Source organism: Xyrauchen texanus, chromosome 49 (assembly GCF_025860055.1).
Source record: "Xyrauchen texanus isolate HMW12.3.18 chromosome 49, RBS_HiC_50CHRs, whole genome shotgun sequence".
Classification (NCBI taxonomy): Eukaryota; Metazoa; Chordata; class Actinopteri; order Cypriniformes; family Catostomidae; genus Xyrauchen; species Xyrauchen texanus.
Window position 1 is genome coordinate 938,087 of NC_068324.1, and position 22,613 is coordinate 960,699.

Here is a 22,613-nt window from a genome sequence, read left to right on the forward strand (position 1 = left end):
AATCTTTCTGATGTCCAAAATAGAAACAATCCAGAGACGGTAAATAAACACAGCTGTGAAATCACACAAACACACTCACAACAACTGCACAACTTCAGAAACATCGGTGTTGTTTATCTCGACTCCTCGCTCACATAAGTAACTAACACGCAAAACTCTGATGGTGTCCTTAAAACATCTTCCGCAAAGATGACACTGTTGTGTTTGGCATGTCACTGTCACTTGGGAAAGCATCCAGATAATCGCGTGTTAATCCCTTTTATGATGTCCAGAACACCAACAGAGATCACAGACACCAACATTAAGACTTTAAAGCCATCAGTTTTCAGAATTCAGCTCCCAGTTTCTCAAAACCATAGCTTTTGGTCTCCACCGTTGGCAGTGTTTGTAATAAAACTAGAAAGCTCACAGCTGACCCGCACACTGTTGATAGAGTTGGACTTGTATTGAGCCTGGAATATTCCTTTAATGCATCAGGAAATAATTGTAGCAGACGATGTCCTGAAAGATGTCGGAATGAAAGGATTTTCAGCTATGAAACACACTGTTGAAAGATGGAATCAAAGATGACAAACATCTCAAGAGCCAAACACTTTAAACTTCAGGCTGAGGCCAAACACAAGATATTTATCAGCTTTAAGGACACAATGAATCGCTCTTAATAGACCTCTGGCCGATGACATACGTGTGGTTGACGGATTGTAAATGTGACCTTCCCTGTATTGTACTGTAAAGTCGACTTTGGTTTTGGAAAACTGTTGATAGATTTGAAAAGCTGTTTCATTGATTGTGAGTTGGACACAACAAACTTCGGCTCACTCCGGCAGACAGAATTCCCTCTGACATTCAGTTTAGAGCAGGTGGATAATCTGTCATTCTTACACACACACACAGATTCACACTGGACTCATTTATTAACACAAAGACAAAGAGAGACAGACAGGAGAAGAGAGAGACAGATGGGTAAGAAACTGAATTTAATGTGAGAGATTCTTAAATGAATCTTCTTTTGTATAAAAAAACAAACAAACACTGTATTACAAGACCACAACAGACAAAAACAGTTTCATTTGATTTTTTACACTTTTTTCCAATACTCGTCGCCATGATACATGTTATGGGCAGTTGCATGACTGTTGCTAAATGGTTGCTAATGCATGCATTGTTGAGCAGCAGCAGTGTTTTCTGCGATTTCTAGGATGTTTTTAGTGGTTGGTTATGCATTGCTATTTGGTTGCTAGGGTGTTCTGAGTGGTTGTTTGAGTGTTGCTATATGGTTGCTAGGATGTTCTGAGGGGATGTTAGTGTGTAGATATGTGGTTGCTAGGCTTTTCTGAGTGGTTGTTTGAGTGTTGCTATATGGTTGCTAGTGTGTAGATATGTGGTTGCTAGGCTTTTCTGAATGTTTGAGTGTTGCTTTATGGTTGTTAGGGTGTTCTGAGTGGTTGTTTGAGTGTTGCTATATTGTTGCTAGGGTATTCTGAGGGGTTGTTAGTGTGTAGATATGTGATTGCTAGGCTTTTCTGAGTGGTTGTTTGAGTGTTGCTATATGGTTGTTGGGGTGTTCTGAGGGGTTGTTAGTGTGTAGATTTGTGGTTGCTAGGCTTTTCTGAGTGGTTGTTTGAGTGTTGCTATATGGTTGCTAGGGTGTTCTGAGGGGTTGTTAGTGTGTAGATATGTGGTTGCTAGGCTTTTCTGAGTGGTTGTTTGAGTGTTGCTATATGGTTGCTAGGGTGTTCTGAGGGGTTGTTAGTGTGTAGATTTGTGGTTATTAGTCTTTTCTGAGTGGTTGTTTGAGTGTTGCTATATGGTTGCTAGGGTGTTCTGAGGGGTTGTTAGTGTGTAGCTATGTGGTTGCTTGGCTTTTCTGAGTGGTTGTTTGAGTGTTGCCATATGGTTGCTAGGGTGTTCTGAGGGGTTGTTAGTGTGTAGATATGTGGTTGCTAGGCTTTTCTGAGTGGTTGTTTGAGTGTTACTATATGGTTGTTAAGGTGTTTTGAGTGGTTGTTTGAATGTTGCTATATGGTTGCTAGGGTGTTCTGAGAGGTTGTTAGTGTGTAGATTTGTGGTTGCTAGGCTTTTCTGAGTGGTTGTTTGAGTGTTCCCATATGGTTGCTAGGGTGTTCTGAGGGGTTGTTAGTGTGTAGATATGTGATTGCTAGGCTTTTCTGAGTGGTTGTTTGAGTGTTACAATATGGTTGTTAGGGTGTTCTGAGTGGTTGTTTGAATGTTGCTATATGGTTGCTAGGGTGTTCTAAGATGTTGTTAGTGTGTAGATTTGTGGTTACTAGGCTTTTCTGAGTGGTTGTTTGAGTGTTGCTATATGGTTGTTAGGGTGTTCTGAGGGGTTGTTAGTGTGTTGCTATATGGTTGTTAGGGTGTTCTGAGTGGTTGTTTGAGTTTTGCTATATGGGTGCTAGGCTTTTCTGAGTGGTTGTTTGAGTGTTGCTATATGGTTGCTAGGGTGTTCTGAGGGGTTGTTAGTGTGTAGATTTGTGGTTACTAGGCTTTTCTGAGTGGTTGTTTGAGTGTTGCTATATGGTTGTTAGGGTGTTCTGAGTGGTTGTTTGAGTGTTGCTATATGGATGCTAGGGTGTTCTGAGGGGTTGTTAGTGTGTAGATATGTGGTTGCTAGGCTTTTCTGAGTGGTTGTTTGAGTGTTACAATATGGTTGTTAGGGTGTTCTGAGTGGTTGTTTGAATGTAACTATATGGTTGCTAGGGTGTTCTGAGGGGTTGTTAGTGTGTAGATTTGTGGTTGCTAGGCTTTTCTGAGTGGTTGTTTGAGTTTTGCTATATGGTTGCTAGGCTTTTCTGAGTGGTTGTTTGAGTGTTGCTATATGGTTGCTAGGGTGTTCTGAGGGGTTGTTAGTGTGTAGAATTGTGGTTACTAGGCTTTTCTGAGTGGTTGTTTGAGTGTTGCTATATGGTTGTTAGGGTGTTCTGAGTGGTTGTTTGAGTGTTGCTATATGGTTGCTAGGATGTTCTGAGGGGTTGTTAGTGTGTAGATTTGTGGTTACTAGGCTTTTCTGAGTGGTTGTTTGAGTGTTGCCATATGGTTGCTAGGGTATTCTGAGGGGTTGTTAGTGTGTAGATTTGTGGTTGCTAGGCTTTTCTGAGTGGTTGTTTGAGTGTTGCCATATGGTTGCTAGGGTGTTCTGAGGGGTTTTTAGTGTGTAGATATGTGGTTGCTAGGCTTTTCTGAGTGGTTGTTTGAGTGTTGCCATATGGTTGCTAGGGTATTCTGAGGGGTTGTTAGTGTGTAGATATGTGGTTGCTAGGCTTTTCTGAGTGGTTGTTTGAGTGTTGCCATATGGTTGCTAGGGTGTTCTGAGGGGTTGTTAGTGTGTAGATATGTGGTTGCTAGGCTTTTCTGAGTGGTTGTTTGAGTGTTGCTATATGGTTGTTAGGGTGTTCTGAGTGGTTGTTTGAGTTTTGCTATATGGTTGCTAGGCTTTTCTGAGTGGTTGTTTAAGTGTTGCTATATGGTTGTTAGGGTGGTCAGCGTGGTTGGCTAAGTGTTGCTATATGGTTGCTAGGGTGTTCTGAGTGGTTCTTTGTGTGTTGCTATGTGGTTGCTAAGCTGTTCTGAGTGGTTGTTTGTGCATTAGAATGCAGTTACTATGGTGTTCTAGGTGGTTACTAGGGCATTGCTAGGTGGTTTCTAAGCTGTTCTGAGTGGTCGTGTGTTGGTATGTGATTGCTAGGCTTTACTGAGTGGGCATATTAGGTGGATGCTATGGTCTTCTGGGTCATTGTTTGTGCATTGTAATGTGGTTGCTATGCTGTTCTTCGCTGGTATGCAGGGTGTTCTGAGTGGTTGTAGCAAAAGTGTTTTGGGTGGTTGCTAGGTGGTCGTTTACTGGCCCTAGTCACACAAGCCCAGCCTTAAGTATTTGTGATATTCTGATTAGTCTAAGGGATTTTTTTTAACCTGTTTTATCGTCCACAAGGTGAAAATGGTAAGTGTGATTTCTTAGTAAAGTAGCAGCACACCTCTCCTCAACGCAGCAGGACGAGATACACACTAAATGTTTCAAACGTAGACTTAGAGGTATGATCAAATCATTTAAACTAACTATGAGCTACTGTATGGTAATAATAATGCTTGGCTTAAACGCCACTAAAATGACATATTCTAAAGAGTGCGTAATGAAGCAGGCAGCTGTTCAGTATTTGCTCTCAATCAAAATGACCTCTAGTCTGTTATTAAAGTGCCGAGGCTTTATTACTGTATGTGTAGCACCTGTGAGGGGTATGAGTGGGCTTTTGTGTGATGCAAGAGGGACTATCATAAAGTAGAGAAACTTACACATGTCCCAGCTCATGAGCGATGGTGAAGGACGCGCTCAGACCGTTCTCCTCACTAATGGAACAGCTGCGGTATGGATCGCACATCGTCCCCAACTCTGCCAAACCTACAAATGCAAACAAACATATTTACACACACGCAAATAGAGTTTGATGCAATGAAATGCCATTATGACGTCACTTTCCACTGCTTTTCACTTTGATTCTTCTGCTCTCTCATATCTGCAACCAAACACAGCTTTGGATGGTTCAATCAGACCATCCAGAGTGTTTTTTAGAATGTAGCTATGCAGTTGCTAAGGTGTTCTAAATGTTTTTTAGGACATTGCTATGCAGTTGCTAGAGTGTTCTTAGTGTTTTTTAATAGTGTTGCTGTGTGGATGCTAGAGTGTTCTGAGTGGTTACTAGGGGGTTGCTATGCAGTTGCTATTGTTCTGAGTGGTGTTTAGAGCATTGCAATGTGGTTGCTAGAGTGTTCTGTGTGGTTTTTAGAGTGTTGCTATGTGGTTGTTAGAGTTTATTGAGTTGTTTTTAGAGCATAGCTGTACAGTTGCTAGAGTGTTCTGAGTGGTTACTAGGGGGTTGCTATACAGTTGCTATTGTTCTGAGTGGCGTTTAGAGTTTTGCTATGTGGTTGCTAGAGTGTTCTGAGTGTTTTTTAGAGCATTGCTGTGCGGTTGCTTGAGTCTTCTGGGTGGTTACTAGGGAGTTGCTATGAAGTTGCTCCTGCTCTGAGTGGTGTTTAGAGTGTTTCTATGCAGTTGCTAGAGTGTTCTTAGTGTTTTTTTTTTTGTGTTGCTTGCAGTTCCTAAAGTGTTCTGAGAAATTCCTTGGGCATTGCTATGCGGTTGCTAGAGACTTTTTCTAAGAGTTTTCTAAGATGTTGCTACACGATTGCTGGAGTTTTCTGTGTGGTCACTAGGGTGTTGCAATGCAGTTGCCGTTGGTCTGAGTGGTCACTAGGGTGTTGCTAGGCAGTTGTTCTGAGTGGTGTTTAAAGCATTTCTATGTGGTTAGCAGAGTGTTCGGAGGGGTTTGTAGGACATTGCTACAGTATACGTTTCCTAGAGTGTTCTAAAAAAGACCATTGCCATGCAGTTGCTAGATGTTCTGAGTATTTTTAGAGCATTGCTATATGGTTGCTAGAGTGTTCTAAATAGAGCATTGCTGTACAGTTCCTAAAGTATTCTGAGTGGTTTTTAGAGCATTGTTATGTGGTTACTAGAGTGTTCTGAGTGGTTACTAAGGAGTTGCTATGCAGTTGCTACTATTCTGAGTGGTGTTTAGAGTTTTTCTATGTGGTTGCTAGATTGTTCTGAGTGATAATCAGAGGGCTGCTATACAGTATTCTTAGTGTTTTTTAGAACATTGCAATGAAGTTGCTAGAGCATTCTGAGTGGTCACTAGGGTGTTGCTATGCAGTTGCTATTGTTCTGAGTGGTCACTATGGAGTTCATTTGCTGTTGCTATTGTTCTGAGTGGTGTTTAGAGCATTTCTATGTGGTTGCTAGTGTGTTTTAAGTGGTTTGTAGAGCATTACTACAGTATGCGCTTGCTACAGTGTTCTAAATAGAGTGTTGCTAAGTGGTTTCTAGAGTGTTTTGAGTGATTTTAAAGTGTTGCTTTGTAGTTGCTAGAGTGTTCTGAGTGGTTTTAAAGTGTTGCTTTGTAGTTGCTAGAGTGTTCTGAGTGGTTTTAGAGCATTGCTATGTGGTTGCTAGAGCATTCTGAGTGGTCACTAGGGTGTTGCTATGCAGTTGCTATTGTTCTGAGTGGTCACTATGGAGTTCATTTGCTGTTGCTATTGTTCTGAGTGGTGTTTAGAGCATTTCTATGTGGTTGCTAGTGTGTTTTAAGTGGTTTGTAGAGCATTACTACAGTATGCGCTTGCTACAGTGTTCTAAATAGAGTGTTGCTAAGTGGTTTCTAGAGTGTTTTGAGTGATTTTAAAGTGTTGCTTTGTAGTTGCTAGAGTGTTCTGAGTGGTTTTAAAGTGTTGCTTTGTAGTTGCTAGAGTGTTCTGAGTGGTTTTAGAGCATTGCTATGTGGTTGCTAGAGTGTTCTGAGTGGTTCATAGAGTGTTGCTATGTTGTTGCTAGAGTGTTTTGAGTGGTTCATAGAGTGTTGCTATGTGGTTGCTAAAGTGTTTTGAGTGGTTCATAGAGTGTTGCTATGTTGTTGCTAGAGTGTTTTGAGTGGTTCATAGAGTGTTGCTATGTGGTTGCTAGAGTGTTTTGAGTGGTTTATAGAGTGTTGCTATGTGGTTGCTAGAGTGTTTTGAGTGGTTCATAGAGTGTTGCTATTTGGTTGCTAGAGTGTTTTGAGTGGTTCATAGAGTGTTGCTATGTTGTTGCTAGAGTGTTTTGAGTGGTTTATAGAGTGTTGCTATGTGGTTGCTAGAGTGTTTTGAGTGGTTCATAGAGTGTTGCTATGTGGTTGCTAGAGTGTTTTGAGTGGTTCATAGAGTGTTCCTATGTGGTTGCTAGAGTGTTTTGAGTGGTTTATAGAGTGTTGCTATGTGGTTGCTAGAGTGTTTTGAGTGGTTTATAGAGTGTTGCTATGTTGTTGCTAGAGTATTTTGAGTGGTTCATAGAGTGTTGCTATTTTGTTGCTAGAGTATTTTGAGTGGTTCATAGAGTGTTGCTATGTGGTTGCTAGAGTGTTTTGAGTGGATCATAGTGTGTTGCTATGTGGTTGCTAGAGTGTTTTGAGTGGTTCATAGAGTGTTGCTATGTAGTTGCTAGAGTGTGGTCACATACTGCACACGGATGACAGTCAAATGAACACACAGCTGACTAACTGTACACATTATCCTTCTTTATACACTAAATAAAGACAAATATAACTGTAACATGATTCTCATAATGTCTGGCTGTTCTGAATTGCTGGTGTTGGACACCTCATTGGTTTCCAAGTTGCCTTAGATAAATGTGTCTATGTAAATGTAATGAAATTTCACTGAAATGTCACAGCTGGTGTAAGTGGAATAAAAGTCTTGAAGACACTTCACCTAACGTATCGCACTTGTCTTTTGCGCGGCAGATGTCCTCCCTGTGAGAAAAATGCACATCTCATGATACAATCCAAATAACACACTCAACTAAAGGTACTGCATGCAATACAGAGAATCAAATTCAATCAACTGAAAATATCGTCTTGTAACTGTGTAAAAATCACAATCAAAGATTTCACTTTAAAAGGGAAAGATTATGAGGTCAAAGGTCAAGTTGAGGAGACCTGGTTATAAGCAGTGCGGTGTCGTGGTGTGACGGGTGACTGTCGTCCAGAACATTGTGGCTCTGTTGCCAAACGCAGAAGTTATGAAGCGTCGAAGTGGCGTAGAAGTTTATGCTTGGTCCTTCCTGAGAACAACGACACACTTAAAGACATTTTACTAGAGCAACAATAGCACATGTGTGTTTTATAATTTACCTGTTCGTTGTGTATGATGAGGAGCTTGATGATCATGATGTTGACGAGGTTTCCCACACTCGGATCTCTGTAGATCGCGGCAACCTAAAACAAATGCAAAGAAAACCGAAACAAAGTCCTGCTTAGTCAGTAACACCCATCAACTAGAGCAGAAGTACAATGATTTTCCAGAGTTTATTGTGAGACTCTAGAGGGCACACAGGTGAGATTATTGGAGTCTCAGGTGAAACATCTCCCTTTGATCTCAATGCTGTGTGAGATATTATTGATTTGAGTTCATTGACAATTCAACCGATTCAACTTTAGCAAGACTGGAAAGTCATTAAATAAAACGATGGTGTACTTACTACTGACATGATTGTTAGTATGTAGTGCTCCAGGTTTCGTCCGTGATGTCGCACCATCTTGGTATCCGCGGTAACCATGAGCTCTACAAAGCGCGGGTAGGACAGGAAGCGTTTATTGCGTGAATGCGAGTCGCTGGAATTGCCTTCTGAGTGTTTGTGCATCGTTTCCCGTATCGACATCACTTCCTCCTCAAAGGTTCTGTTGCTATGGAGACTGATGTGATTGTCGCTATGGTGTTCTGCAGGGAAAGAATACATCCATTTGTGTTCAATTTGCATGTTCAGTTTCAAACAATAACAAAAACAAAAGCAAGAAATGCTAATTAAGTGATCTGAATGTGTATGCCGTATTAATTATGGACCTGCTTCGAAACGAGTGTTTGAAGTTTATTTCAAACAAGATCCTTGATCACTTCAGTCTGATCTGAACAGTTTGAGCACAGATTATTTTATAAATCTTTTAATCAAAGAACAAAGGAGTGGGGTTCTGTGTATCTCGACAAATATTGACGCTGACTATCACCCCTGGAGTCGTGACTTTGAATTCAGGGTGTGCTGAGTGACTCCAGCCAGGTCTCCTTAGCAACCAAATTGGCCCGGTTGCTAGGGAGGGTAGAGTCACATGGGATAACCTCCTCGTGGTCGCTATAATGTGGTTCTCGCTCTCAGTGGGGCGTGTGGTGAGTTGAGCGTGGATGCCGCGGAGAATAGCATGAAGCCTCCACACGTGTGCTACGTCTCCACGGTAACGCGCTCAACAAGTCACATGATAAGATGCGCGGATTGACGGTCTCAGACGCGGAGTCACTATGCCACCACGAGGACTTAGAGCACATTGGGAATTGGGCGTTCCAAACTGGGAAGAAAATATATAAATAAATAAAAGGAGTGTTTTTAAATTTCTATGTCCCAGAAAAAGGCAGAACAACACATAGAGAATGATGTAAACGCAACCATGTGCGAGTGAAGCACAGCACACATGCCGTCTGCATGCCTGTCTGCGCTGATATACGACCACATGTGTGATTATGTCAGAGTGCTGTATGCTGCTGGAATAAAGCCATGACCGACAGCAGACGGTTTCAAACGCAACTCCAGCGGATGGCAGAAATCTACGCCAGTTTATCCAGCTGATACATCACTTGTATGATACATTCATGGCGGAGTAGTAATATTCAGCTAAACATCTCCTAATATGTCATACAGGCTTGGAACGACAAGAGGATGAGTAATAATTAGGGCTGTCAATCAATTAAAATTTGAAATCTAATTAATAACATGGCATGGCAATAATTATTGAAATAAATTGCATATATAAATTAGTACTGCCATTCGATACTTTTTTTAATCGCGATTAATTGCATAATTTTCCGTAATTAATCACAGATTTTTGAACATGCTGAAATTTGACTGTAAATATATTATTTTTCTGTCAAAATGCATTTATTTCCATTTTAGGAAAGAAAGCAAAACATTATGTAACACTGTAATGCTTCATAAACAGCCCACGGCAGGTGTTTGGATTTTTGGGCTGCAGCAGTGCTACTTCCTGCTATTTCCCCTGAAGGAACTGCAGATAAATGGACTCTAAGAACAGCTACTAAAGTTGGATGTAAACTCTGCGTTTCTTTCTGTCCTTTGTGATGGTTGCTTGTCAGAATGTACAATATGGTGCTGAGATCTTTCGTAAAAGCAAAGACTCACCGTGCATCATCAATTGTCAATGTCAAACTTTACAATATACGTTGTAACACCATTTTAACCTGGCGCGATGAGTTACTTTTCAAGCGCCAACAAATTTGTCTGTCCATACAGGGATGGATTATGATGTTCAAAGACCCTACGGCCAATTATCGCCAAGGGCCCCCCTCCACCCAAACGTTGTTGAGCAGAGGGAAGGGGGGTGTTTGTTGTTCATGCCTGTAAAGAACTTCAATGGAAAGGAGGAGGCGAGAACTGGCTTGACAATATAAATATAATGTAATATAAGACTAAACCAAAAGACACAAACTCACACATAGGACGGACAGCTGCCAGTAAACGCTCTCTCTCTGTCACACCACCATCCGCAGTCGGCCTTTATCCCTCTTACATTTACATTTACATTAATGCATTTGGCAGATGCTTTTATCCAAAGTGACTTACAGTGCACTTATTACAGGGACAATCCCCCCGGAGCAACCTGGAGTTAAGTGTCTTACTCAAGGACACAATGGTGGTGACTGTGGGGATCGAACCAGCAACCTTCTGATTACCAATGTATTATACAGAGCACTTATTACAGGGACAATCCCCCCGGAGCAACCTAGAGTTAAGTGTGTTACTCAAGGACACAATGGTGGTGACTGTGGGGATCAAACCAGCAACCTTCTGATTACCAATGTATTATACAGAGCACTTATTACAGGGACAATCCCCCCGGAGCAACCTAGAGTTAAGTGTGTTACTCAAGGACACAATGGTGGTGACTGTGGGGATCGAACCAGCAACCTTCTGATTACCAATGTATTATACAGAGCACTTATTACAGGGACAATCCCCCCGGAGCAACCTAGAGTTAAGTGTTACTCAAGGACACAATGGTGGCGACTGTGGGGATCGAACCAGCGACCTTCTGATTACCAGATTACCAGTTATGTGCTTAGACCACTACACCACCACACCATACCAGCCTCCCCTTGGAGGTTTGATTAGCCTGATAAGAGTGTGTAAAATCACGACCCGGCCCCGCCCTCCACTCTGTCACAATGCCCAAAAGGGAATTCAAGCAGGGGGGGTCACCAAACTAGTTTGCACAGCCTTAAAGCCCAGGGCACCCCCAGGAACTCAAGGGCCCCCTGGCACAGGCCCCATTGGACCGGTCAGTAATCCGTCCCTGGGCAATTGATTGGCCAAACACAGTGATCAACGACTGAAGGATCAGTAAATGAATCATTTTCATCCTTTGAAAAGCATCTGCCAGCTCAGACCACTCAGGGTGAGCACTCTTGGGGAAAATGTCCAATCTGAGGTCAGTTATGTCCATCATCATGGCCTGAGTGCTTTGAACAAACTCCAGCCATCACCAAAGGAAACACAAGCAAATTGCAATGACACGGTTTAAACCGCACAGCCTTTAAAACACAGTGCTCGTGTTTGGTTAAGACACGACTTGCAAACTCTCGCCATCTGTGAGCGTGTTTATCCACATGCACATGACAACACGCAACTCTTCATTTACAGCCCGCACTAGTACTCAAGCACACAATCACACTGTAAACCAAACACAACTGTAGTGTACACTACACTTGAAGAGTGCACTGGGTCAGCGATGGCAACGTTTGTGACACATCTGGACCTCTACACAAAGTTTAATGGTGATCTAAACATTGACATCATCCACAGAAACCAGTAGAGTCCTCCATTTAAATAAGTATACGCTCCTACATTTAATCTAAGACACCAATGAATGACCAATGTGTTGTTTTTTGTTCAGCTGCATTCTCACATCTCAGTTATAAGACTTAGAATTAATTACATTTAAAAGTAGTTTGATTGATTGACTTCCTGCACTTATGCACTAACAACCTGGAGTTAAGTGCCTTACTCAAGGACACAATGGTGGTGGCTGTGGGGATCAAACCAGCAACCTTCTGAATACCAATGTATTATACAGTGCACTTATTACAGGGACAATCCCCCCGGAGCAACCTGGAGTTAAGTGTCTTACTCAAGGACACAATGGTGGTGACTGTGGGGATCAAACCAGCAACCTTCTGAATACCAATGTATTATACAGTGCACTTATTACAGGGACAATCCCCCCGGAGCAACCTGGAGTTAAGTGTCTTACTCAAGGACACAATGGTGTTGACTGTGGGGGTCAAACCAGCAACCTTCTGAGTACTAATGTATTATACAGAGCACTTATTACAGGGACAATCCCCCCGGAGCAACCTGGAGTTAAGTGTCTTACTCAAGGACACAATGGTGGTGGCTGTGGGGATCGAACCAGCAACCTTCTGAGTACCAATGTATTATACAGTGCACTTATTACAGGGACAATCCCCCCGGAGCAACCTGGAGTTAAGCGTCTTACTCAAGGACACAATGGTGGTGGCTGTGGGGATCCAACCAGCAACCTTCTGAGTACCAATGTATTATACAGTGCACTTATTACAGGGACAATCCCCCCGGAGCAACCTGGAGTTAAGCGTCTTACTCAAGGACACAATGGTGGTGGCTGTGGGGATCCAACCAGCAACCTTCTGACTGCCAGTTCATTGCGTTAGCCCACTACACCACCACCATGGATTAAACCATAGGAGTCATATGGATTACTTTTATGATGCCTTAATGTGATATTTGGACCTTCTGAGTTCTGGTCACCATTCACTTGCATTGTATGGACCTACAGAGCTGAAATATTCTTCTAAAAATCTTCATTTGTGTTGTGCAGAAGAAAGAAAGAGGGGAGGATGGGCTCCCAATCAACCACCTGGAGCGCTTACCGCTGCCAGGGGCAGGGGAGACCCCTACCATCCACCGAGAACGCGGCGGGGTGTTCCGTCCAACAGGAACCAGAGGACTGCCTCCGATCTGCCCGGGGAGGCACGGCTGTCATCCATTAGAGGGTGGAGGAGTGGCCGAGGACCAATTTACGGCGTATCAGAGAACCGCCGAGTAAGTATTTTTTTTTTCTCTCTCCTCTCTCTCTCCCACCGCCTCTCCACATTGGCCTTTTCCCTCTCTTTTAAATTTTACAGTGTTTTTTTTGTTTGGGGTACTACACTGTTACAGGAAGTACCCCCTATTTTAATCATTATTGTTTCCCTCCACTTGTCCCCTCCCAGATTCAGGAAGGCGGGGATGACCTGCCGGCAGATGGGCGTAAGGCACGCCCTCCCCCAGGGAAAGGGGGGGGGGGTGTACTTCATGCTGTGGGCTCCCCGGCCAGGGCGGATGGTGGGGCCAAGTCGTGATTCTACACACCCGGCCCCTTATCGGGCTAATCATGCCACCGAGTGGGATAAAGGCCGACTGTGGACGGTGGTGCGAGGGAGAGAGAGCGTTTACGGGCAGCTGTCCGTGTGTGTTTGTGTGTGTGTCTTTTTATTTAATTAAATGTTGTTTATATCATCAAGCCTGTTCTCACCTCCTCCTCTCCCTTAATCCCTTTGCACAAACGTATTAGTGTTGACGTGGCCTAAACATCTGTAGTGTTTATTTTCTAAAGTAACATGTCAAAATAGAGAACATGTTAAAATGGTTTCTGATGCTGAACGCGTGAGCGTGAGGCACTATTGCTGCTAACCTTTCGAAGCATCAGCCAATGATTACCAGATCATTCAGATGGCATATCATTACTAGGGAGATACCAGTACTAAAACCCAAACAAGACGTTGATGCATTTCTCATGTGGAGAGCAAAGGGAAGCTTGACGCTTGCATTTAGCGGTGCGTTAATGTGAGTCATGTTGAAGCCATTAAAAGGGAAATACAAGCACAAGCTCATCTTCTAACTGACAAAAGAATCCACCCGTATCCTCCAGAACCCTCATCTCTTTTTATTGGCCCACCAGCACAACAAAGCGAGTTGCATGCTGACGAAACACACAGATAACCGCCTGCATAGTCATTAGCGTCTCTTTGAGCATGGAGAACACATACACAAAAGAGTGACGCTGGTATATTCAGTTTACCTCCGTTCTTCCAATATATAAAGACGTCCACAGCTTCACATTTCAATGACAGTAGACACCAAAGTCTGAGGACACGCAAGCCGCTTTCACTCTCACAAATCTCACTTTTAGCAGTGTTGAAGACTGTAAAACTGATCTAAGACCTGTACAAAGCATAACTTTACACACTGGCAGCGAACAATGGCAAATATTGACATTTGAATTGGATTTTGGATTTTTTTAGCGATTAAAGACCACATTATTTCATTTTCTGAAAAATATGTGAGAGATGTTTGCCTGTGCAAAACTCGCATGCATGAGGGTTTTCAAAGTGTTACTATGTGGTTTCTAACATGTTCTCAATGGTATGTGATTGCTAGGGTTTACTGGGGGGTTGCAAGATGGTTTCTTCCTAGTGTAAGCCAAAAGGGCCAAGACTAACGTCTAAACGCCTGTTAAATTCATGATGGAGAATAGACGGAAATATACACCATCAGTGGTGTCTACATCTGTGTGGTTTCTCTATATTAACACAATGTTCTCACATCTTTAATCTAAAGGTAATAAACGGGAACACGCTCTCATTGGTTTTAGGCTTTGGCTTTTAAGAACAGATGTGTAAATGGATTCCACCTCCAGGTGTTTAGATGATCCGAGACAGCCCTTATTATTGAAACGCATCCTTCAACATCTCTGAGATGAGACAGAACTGAGCACACAGCAGACAGAGCACCCAACACTAAACTGTAAATAGAAACCATGGCAAACCTATCATGGCATGAGGAAATCTTTCAAAATCAAACTTTAATTTGCCTCCCACAGTTGGAGTTTGAATCTATCTAAGTCTATGGGACTTTTCCTGACATTTGATTGTCTGTAGTGTAAAAACCGTAAGTCCGATCAGTAAGAAAAGACACAGCACACTATTCCAAAACAGTCTGAAGGTCTGTGCCAAATTTGGTGGATGTAGCTTAAAAGCTCAAGGAGTTAGCTCAACCCTTGCCTTTGTCAAGCCAACATAATAAATGTTATGTTGTATGTTGTTGGCGAATTTCTGGAGATGATTTTTATAAAACATGTTTGTTGGTCACAACCTAAAAAGTCTGTTATGTACGTCTTCAACCCATGACACCGTTCCTCTGCTGATTCCCTGCACGGCTGCCAAGATTGAAACGAGAAAATATTCCCCCATTTCTCATGACTACAATCATTTCGGCGATTTAGATATTGTTTATGTTTTCGGTTTCAAAAGAGCCTCTCTTATCCTTTCAATCGGGCAGAACAGAAACAAAGAAATGAACCCGACGTGCCAGACATGATCTGTGTGAAAGATGCTTTCTTTGCAAATGTAACATTTTCTTGCAAGTTGCTGATTTCAGTGCAGCTCTCAAAGGAAACATCACCGATGCTCCGATCAGGGCCACTTGGCATTTTCCCCCGAGTTCAAACAAACTGGGACAGTTGGCACGATTCAAACACATCCTCTCGCCCCTTTCATCCTCTCTCTCTCTCTCTTTCCATTATTTCTCTCTCATTCTCTCCGTCCAATCAATAGCTCCGCCAGGAACTGTGATTTAAAACAAGACTCCTCTTTCAAGCCAGACATAAAGAAGGGAAAGCATGGAGACTGACATCACTGTCCCTCACAAAGACGCCCTTTATGTCGCCGTACAACCTGCTGTGGACAGGGGAAGGAATCTGCCAAATGCAGCCCCTCGAAACCACTCCAAAACATTCCCAACATTTACGTAGGGGAGGCAGAAAGACTCTAAAAGCAAACCACTAAGCATGAATCGGTGAAAGATGCAGTTGTAAAAAGATTAAAAGGGCATTTTAAAGAATTTTCCATTCTCAACGCATGTTCAGGGTGTTAAGCCCAAAGTATACTTCAGTTTTCCGCATACCACGAGGCTATGTGTTGCACAAAGTGCTTACAATGCAAATTTTGTCATCAGCTAAGTACACGTGGACAGCTCATGTCTCTTGGTGTTCGCCGTCCTTTTCTGCATATCGCGGCGCCGTTTTGTTGTCCGTTCTGCATAACGTGATGGCTCATTTTAGCTTATCGCGGCCCATTCAGCCGGATTCGCGGCCGACCCACCGGACCCCTCGGTTCTCCTGATGGCCAGTCCGCCCCTGATCGGCCCCAAAGTGCGTCAGCCAACCTGGAAAATGCCCAGTATGCCAGATTACCAGTCCAGCCCTGCCCATAGCCAATATTTTCCTTATGAACCATTTCTCTTTAGTTCCAATTCATTTCTAACAGCTGTGTCATGTTAATAACATACATAACATCATGCGGAAACAATCCCAGTCAATCTCAGACCGTTTATCCCGAGTTCTGGCTCTTGTTGAACACAAAACAAAGTGCTTCGCTCTGAAACAGAGCTATTCTGGCAACTTTACTCCGTGTAGGCCAGCAAATGCTTAAAATCTATGGCGAGATTAAGTCCAGCCACTAAGCAGTCTCATATTCAGGCCTCACTGGCTTGGGTTGGGTGTGTGCATGCTGCGAGCGCGCTGTCTCACTGCCGGGCTTAAACACTCTGGCATGCATCTCTGGCATGGCTGCCAGCGACCAGAGGAGGGGTGGCGAGTGACAGGTGCAAAAGCTTACAGATGATCACAGTTAGCCCTGATACAACAGAAATTTACAAGATAATCTGTGTGGAAATGGACAAAATCAAACCCAAATTATGATAGTTAACACGTGATCCATTTGTGCATGTAAGTCGAAACAAATTCACACCTAACTGACTCCCATAGCATGACATTCACCAACACGATATTGATATAACTGAGCATATGCAATGTGCTGGCCAAAAAGACAAGATCATTTTAGTTATCAGATATTGAAGGTCTTTTTCAGACCTGCTAATTGGCCAAAGGTCAAACTCAGAGCTGATGTGATAAGGCCTCTTACTGCCATTGGTCCATGTCATCGGCAGGTGTGACCTGGAGCACCACCTATTTTGAGGCCGACCGCTCATTCCCATTCAGTCAATTAAGATCAGTCAACATGAACACACCGGCATGTAGAGATATTAGCGAGCTGATGCAAACTTACCCACACCTGCTCGATCATTTGAGACATTTTCGAAGACCATGTCATGCTATTTTAGTTTTTGTACTCATGTATAACATGTTTACATAGCATTTGCTATTTCTCACATTAGTGTTAGTAATTAGTGTAAACCTCTAAAACCTTTAAGTATTTAATGTTCAGTGTGTGATTGCAGCATTTGTGCTACTAGTTATTTAATTCACTAAGAGATTAGATTTATGAATTTCACCTGGTGGAAGATAAAACGGGTGAAAAAAGTCTTAAAAAACAACCATCCAGAACATCCTGGCAACCAATCAGAACAGCATAGCAACACCCTAGCAACCACATAGTAAATGCCTTAGTGACCACCCAGAACACCCTAGTGACAGCGTAGCAATGTCCTAGCAACCACCCAGAACAACCTAACAACCATATAGCAAAGCCCTAGCAACCACCCAGAACACACTAGAAACAGCATAGCAATGCCCTAGCAACTGCCCAGAACACCCTAGCAACCATATAGCAAAGCCCTAGTGACCACTGAACATTCAGAACACCCTAGTAAATGCATAGCAATGCCCTAGCAAATGCATAGCAATGCCCTAGCGACCACTCAGAACAACCTAGCAACCATATAGCAAAGCTCTAGTGACCGCTGAACATCCAGAATACCCTAGCAACCATATACCAAACCCTAGCAACCACCCAGAACACACTAGAAACAGCATAGCAATGCCCTAGCAACTGCCCAGAACACCCTAGCAACCATATAGCAAAGCCCTAGTGACCACTGAACAACCAGAATACCCTAGCCAACACATAGCAATGCCCTAGCAACTGCCCAGAACACCATAGCAACCATATAGCAAAGCCCTAGTGACCACTGAACATCCAGAATACCCTAGCCAACACATAGCAATACCCTAGCAAATGCATAGCAATGCCCTAGCGACCACTCAGAACAACCTAGCAGCCATATAGCAAAGCTCTAGTGACCACTGAACATCCAGAACACCCTAGCAACCATATACCAAAACCTTAGCAACCACATAGAAAATGCCCTAGTGACCACCCAGAACACCCTAGCAACTGAATAGCTCCACTTTCTCTGCCAATAGCTGGTGTGTGGTGAATGTACTGGCACACTATGGCTGCCGTTGCATCATCCAGGTGGATGCTGCACACTGGTGGTGGTTGAGGAGATCCCCTGTTCACTGTGTAAAACGCTTTGAGAGTAGTGTCAGAAAAGCGCTATATAAATGTAACATTCATGCATTCATTCATTCGTTCATAGCAACACCCTAGTGCCCTAGCATTGCGGTGGTAAATTCTGCATGGGCAAGCACCACTTTTAGTGCCATCAGAAAATGTATACGTCTTTATTGTCATTTGTTTTCCACACTTGATCTTTCTGAATTATGCCCTCAAACAAAAACTCTACAGTTAAATATGCAGCACACCACCATTGTCACAAAAGTAGCATAAATGAGTTCTTCAAAGCATTCAGTATCTGATCATCTGTGTCAGGCGACTGTTATCAGATTGAAGATGGAAGCTCTCGCCGGGACTCTTTTAATCCTGCTGAAGTCTGCTCGACACTTTGATGTGTGACCCACATTCAATGTCACATCTTCACAACGGAGATGCAAAGGTGCAGAGAGTATTCTGGGTTTAATACAAGTATATATATTCATATATATTACTGACATGATGTTCAATAAACTCAACAGACTGACATCTTGAAATGCTTGAAAGGCTGGTGTAAGATGGGTCAGAATGTGTCACACACACACAAAGACAATCATGTTGCCCTTAGGTCACAGAACGATGAGCCACTTCACAAAACAAGCAAATCAAACAGCCGAAAAGTGCCATATTTATAAAGGCCATTACGAACACAATCGCCAGCACGTTGCACACAGCGTGATAAACCAATGCTTAATATGATATAGTTAATATGAGGAACACGCTGACCCTGTAAAAGCCAACAACACAGTTCGATTTTTATAAAGCAAGCCAAGAATTCTGTTCCATATGGATAGAGACACAATCAACACATTTTGATGCCAAGGGGACGTTCACACAGCATGCGCTGTTGTGTTTTTTCTGTGCTTCTTTTTAATTGTCGTTTACAGACATGTGTGCTAGACAGATTTGAGCTGTTGCACCACGTCTCCTGTTTGAGATGCCTTGTCAGGTTCAAAATACTTTTATTAAGATCAAAATACTTATTTTTGAAGCCAAATGTGGATTTCCAAAAAGTATGATCGCAAAGCAGGAATCTTGCACATTTATAAGTACATTTAAACATGCTACCTGGTTGATTATGGTTATGTTTAGGGATAGGGTTGGCTTATAGTTTCTCAGACCAATCAGGTGGTGCTTTCCTGTTGAATATTAATGATTCGTCCAATCAGGTGGTGCTTTCCTGTTGAATATTAATGAATCGTCCAATCAGGTGGTGCTTTCCTGTTGAATATTAATGATTTGTCGAATCAGGTGGTGCTTTCCTGTTGAATATTAATGATTTGTCGAATCAGGTGGTGCTTTCCTGTTGAATATTAATGAATTGTCCAATCAGGTAGCACTTTCCTGTTGAATATTAATGAATCGTCCAATCAGGTAGCATTTTCCTGTTGAATATTAATGAATCGTCCAATCAGGTGGTGCTCTCCTGTTAAATATTAATGAGTAACCTATTAAGGTAGCACTTTCCTGCTGAATATTACAGAATCGTCCAATCAGGTAGCATTTTCCTCATAATTATAAATGACTCTTACCCCGCCATCCTACTTTTCAGAAATTCCATGCTGCACAGCAAATTAATTTTAGTTAAAAATAATGGAACAATCAGAAGAATCCGAGGGCAGGGCAAGCATCTACGTTAGCATTTACATTACCGGCGTAACATGGTAGTTATTAATCCTATAAACGCACAGTTATGTTCAATATTGTTGCCCTCTTCCAAGCTATTTTAATGCAATAGCACGTTCAGTGTGATCGCCCCCTAATGGCTGACTCTGTGCACAACCTCAAAACGGATTTAACACATTGATTCTGATCGATCAAATGTGAGTCAAAACCCTTATAACAGAGTTGCACAAATGTATTTCCACTTTAGTGATCGCTAAAGTCAGTTTGCAGTCGGTAAGGCAGAAACATAATGCTGTTACCTGAGGTTGTGCATGGCTGCGTGTCAGGTGACTTCTTGTGTGCATCATGTCTGTAGACGAGGTGAGGTTTGTTATGTTCTTCTTCATACTCCTCTCCATCAGCACTCAACAGCGGCTCGAGGAAGAACTGACCACTGCGCGTCGTGAACGTACCGATCTGTGACATCAAAACAAACACGACAGAAAGATTCATATCGCGGTTTGGTATTCGTGAATAGCCATCCACGGAGCATACCGTTAGGTTAATGAGCTATAATAGTTGGTGGAAAGGTTGCTTTTCAGTTTTATTACTCAAACATGGGGTTAGTGATTCAAACAAACCGTTGTTATTATTATTATAAATGAATGTACTGATAGGAGAATTACATTTATTGGTGTCTTTTTATAAAAGCAAGAACTTATGGGATATTTGCAGACAAATGTGGATTTTATGTAAATGAGTGTTGATTGACATTTACATGAACTATACCTGAAGACCCAATGGAAACACAGGGTATCGCTATGGCAACACCATCAAACACAGAAGCGCTTGTATGGATTCTGCACAAGAGTTGCTATGCAAGCACCGAATGCCTGTGGGAGCTTTACGATACTGTATGGAAACATCAGTGATTAACATACTAGCACATAATAAAGTGGAAACAGGATTTGGTTTGATTGAACGAACGAACAGAATTTTTTTTACATACATTCAATTAGTTTTCCACTGTTCAGTGTGTTTGTGCATGTGAAAGACTGAATGATATGTTGATGAAAAGACCATGAAAATGGTCACTGTACACTAAATTTATGTGCAACGTAATGGATGTGGAAACATGGCGCAGGGTTTTGGTTTGGACGTTGCTGATTCAGAAGTGTCCTTTGATTCCACTCTCTGTCAATAAAAATATTAATGAATCGTCCAATCAGGTAGCGCTTACCTGTTGAATATTAATGAATCGACCAATAAGGTGGCGCTTTCCTGTTGAATATTAATGAATAGTCCAATCAGGTGGTGCTTTCCTGATGAATATTTATGAATCGTCCAATCAGGTGGTGCTTTCCTGATGAATATTAATGAATCGTCCAATCAGGTAGCGCTTACCTGTTGAATATTAATGAATCGACCACTAAGGTGGCGCTTTCCTGTTGAATATTAATGAATAGTCCAATCAGGTAGCGCTTACCTGTTGAATATTAATGAATCGACCAATAAGGTCTAGTTTAGCAGGATATTATTCGCTGGGATGTGATGGTGAAAATTTCCGTCAGCACAGGGAGAAATTATTCTGACAGGTAAATGACATAACATTCCCTTCACACATGTACTCAGAAACAAATGTCACAAATCTGCCAGAAAACAGAACTGATACACACATGGCAAGACTCAACTTAAACAGTCTCACCTTTGTTAAAAACTACTGTTGTGGGATCCTGGTACAATGATTGTATCCATTAAAATCCATTAAGGTGTTTGATCGATTTTTGGTGTACTTCGACGACTTTCTGTACAGAACAAAATGATGTCATTGTTACGTCATCATGAGCAACAACTTGCTACAAATAACTAAATCGTTTGGCTCTTCCGCCATGTGGCCCTGTTATTTTTTGGGCCAAATGATTTACTAATTTATTTAATTTGACATAATTTTGTTCTGTACAAAAAGTCGTAGAAGTGCGCCAAAAATCATGCAAAAGCCTTAATGCGTTTTTAAGATATGAGCAATCAAACATAGTGGCCCCATTTTTGTTGGGGGCCACTGAAAGCCAGTATCTAAATCAGATTACAAATATTTAATTGTAGTGCACTATGCCACTTTTTTACTCTAAAATATTCCGATTACAGTAACTAATTACTTGGTCATCAGATTACACCCAACTCAGATCACCATTTTTCCATTGACTGCCATTGCTTGCTGAACTCACACAAAATTCACGCCAAAACCAAATAAATATAATTTCTATTTTATAATCAGCGCATGCCTAAAATTAATTTCAAGAAGGAAAAAAAATTATACATCATCAATGTGAATGCTTGAGTCTCTGAGGGTTGAGCAAAATATTGCATGCTTTTAATGTTGGGGTGAAATAGGAGCATGTTTATGTGAGATTCACCCATATGCCATGATACTGAATGCAATGTCCAATGTGGTGGTGGCGTAGTGGGCTAAAGCACATAACTGGTAATCAGAAGGTTGCTGGTTCGATCCCCACAGTCACCACCATTGTGTCCTTGAGTAAGACACTTAACTCCAGGTTGCTCCGGGGGGATTGTCCTTGTAATTCACTTTGGATAAAAGCGTCTGTTAGAGAAACCAAAGCAAAACATGAGATCTAGTATGGTAGAAAACTTGCTACCATTTTCCTGTGAAAATCCACAAGCTCATCTAGAGACATGATGCCAAGTTCAAGGCATCAGAGGATGTTCACACTGAAACATGTTGAGTTACACTGTATCTCTGGAGTAAAGTACTAGAGTTTAAAGTGTTGACAGATGCGGTCAGCCAAGCCAATCCGTACTAATGTCAACAGTCTGACATCATCACCTACGAGAGACGTGAGGCGCTCAAGATCAGCACACCTCAAGGACTGGACGAGATCACAGTAAAGACATGACGCTTGAGAATTAATATTCAGGAGGGAATAAGACCACCCTTTAGCCATAAT

At 42.2% G+C, this 22,613-nt stretch overlaps 1 protein-coding gene across 1 annotated transcript in view; it reads right to left on the minus strand.

Moving 5' to 3' along the window:
* LOC127640120 (A disintegrin and metalloproteinase with thrombospondin motifs 20-like) overlaps positions 1–22,613 on the minus strand; it is a 97,984-nt gene that overhangs the window by 70,203 nt on the left and 5,168 nt on the right. The window contains exons 3-8 of the mRNA XM_052122523.1: positions 19,968–20,124; positions 8,090–8,328; positions 7,743–7,826; positions 7,548–7,672; positions 7,321–7,361; positions 4,312–4,417 (exon numbers count right to left, since the gene is read on the minus strand). Coding sequence (XP_051978483.1) covers positions 4,312–4,417; positions 7,321–7,361; positions 7,548–7,672; positions 7,743–7,826; positions 8,090–8,328; positions 19,968–20,124 — 752 coding nt within the window. The remainder of the gene's footprint in view (positions 1–4,311; positions 4,418–7,320; positions 7,362–7,547; positions 7,673–7,742; positions 7,827–8,089; positions 8,329–19,967; positions 20,125–22,613) is intronic.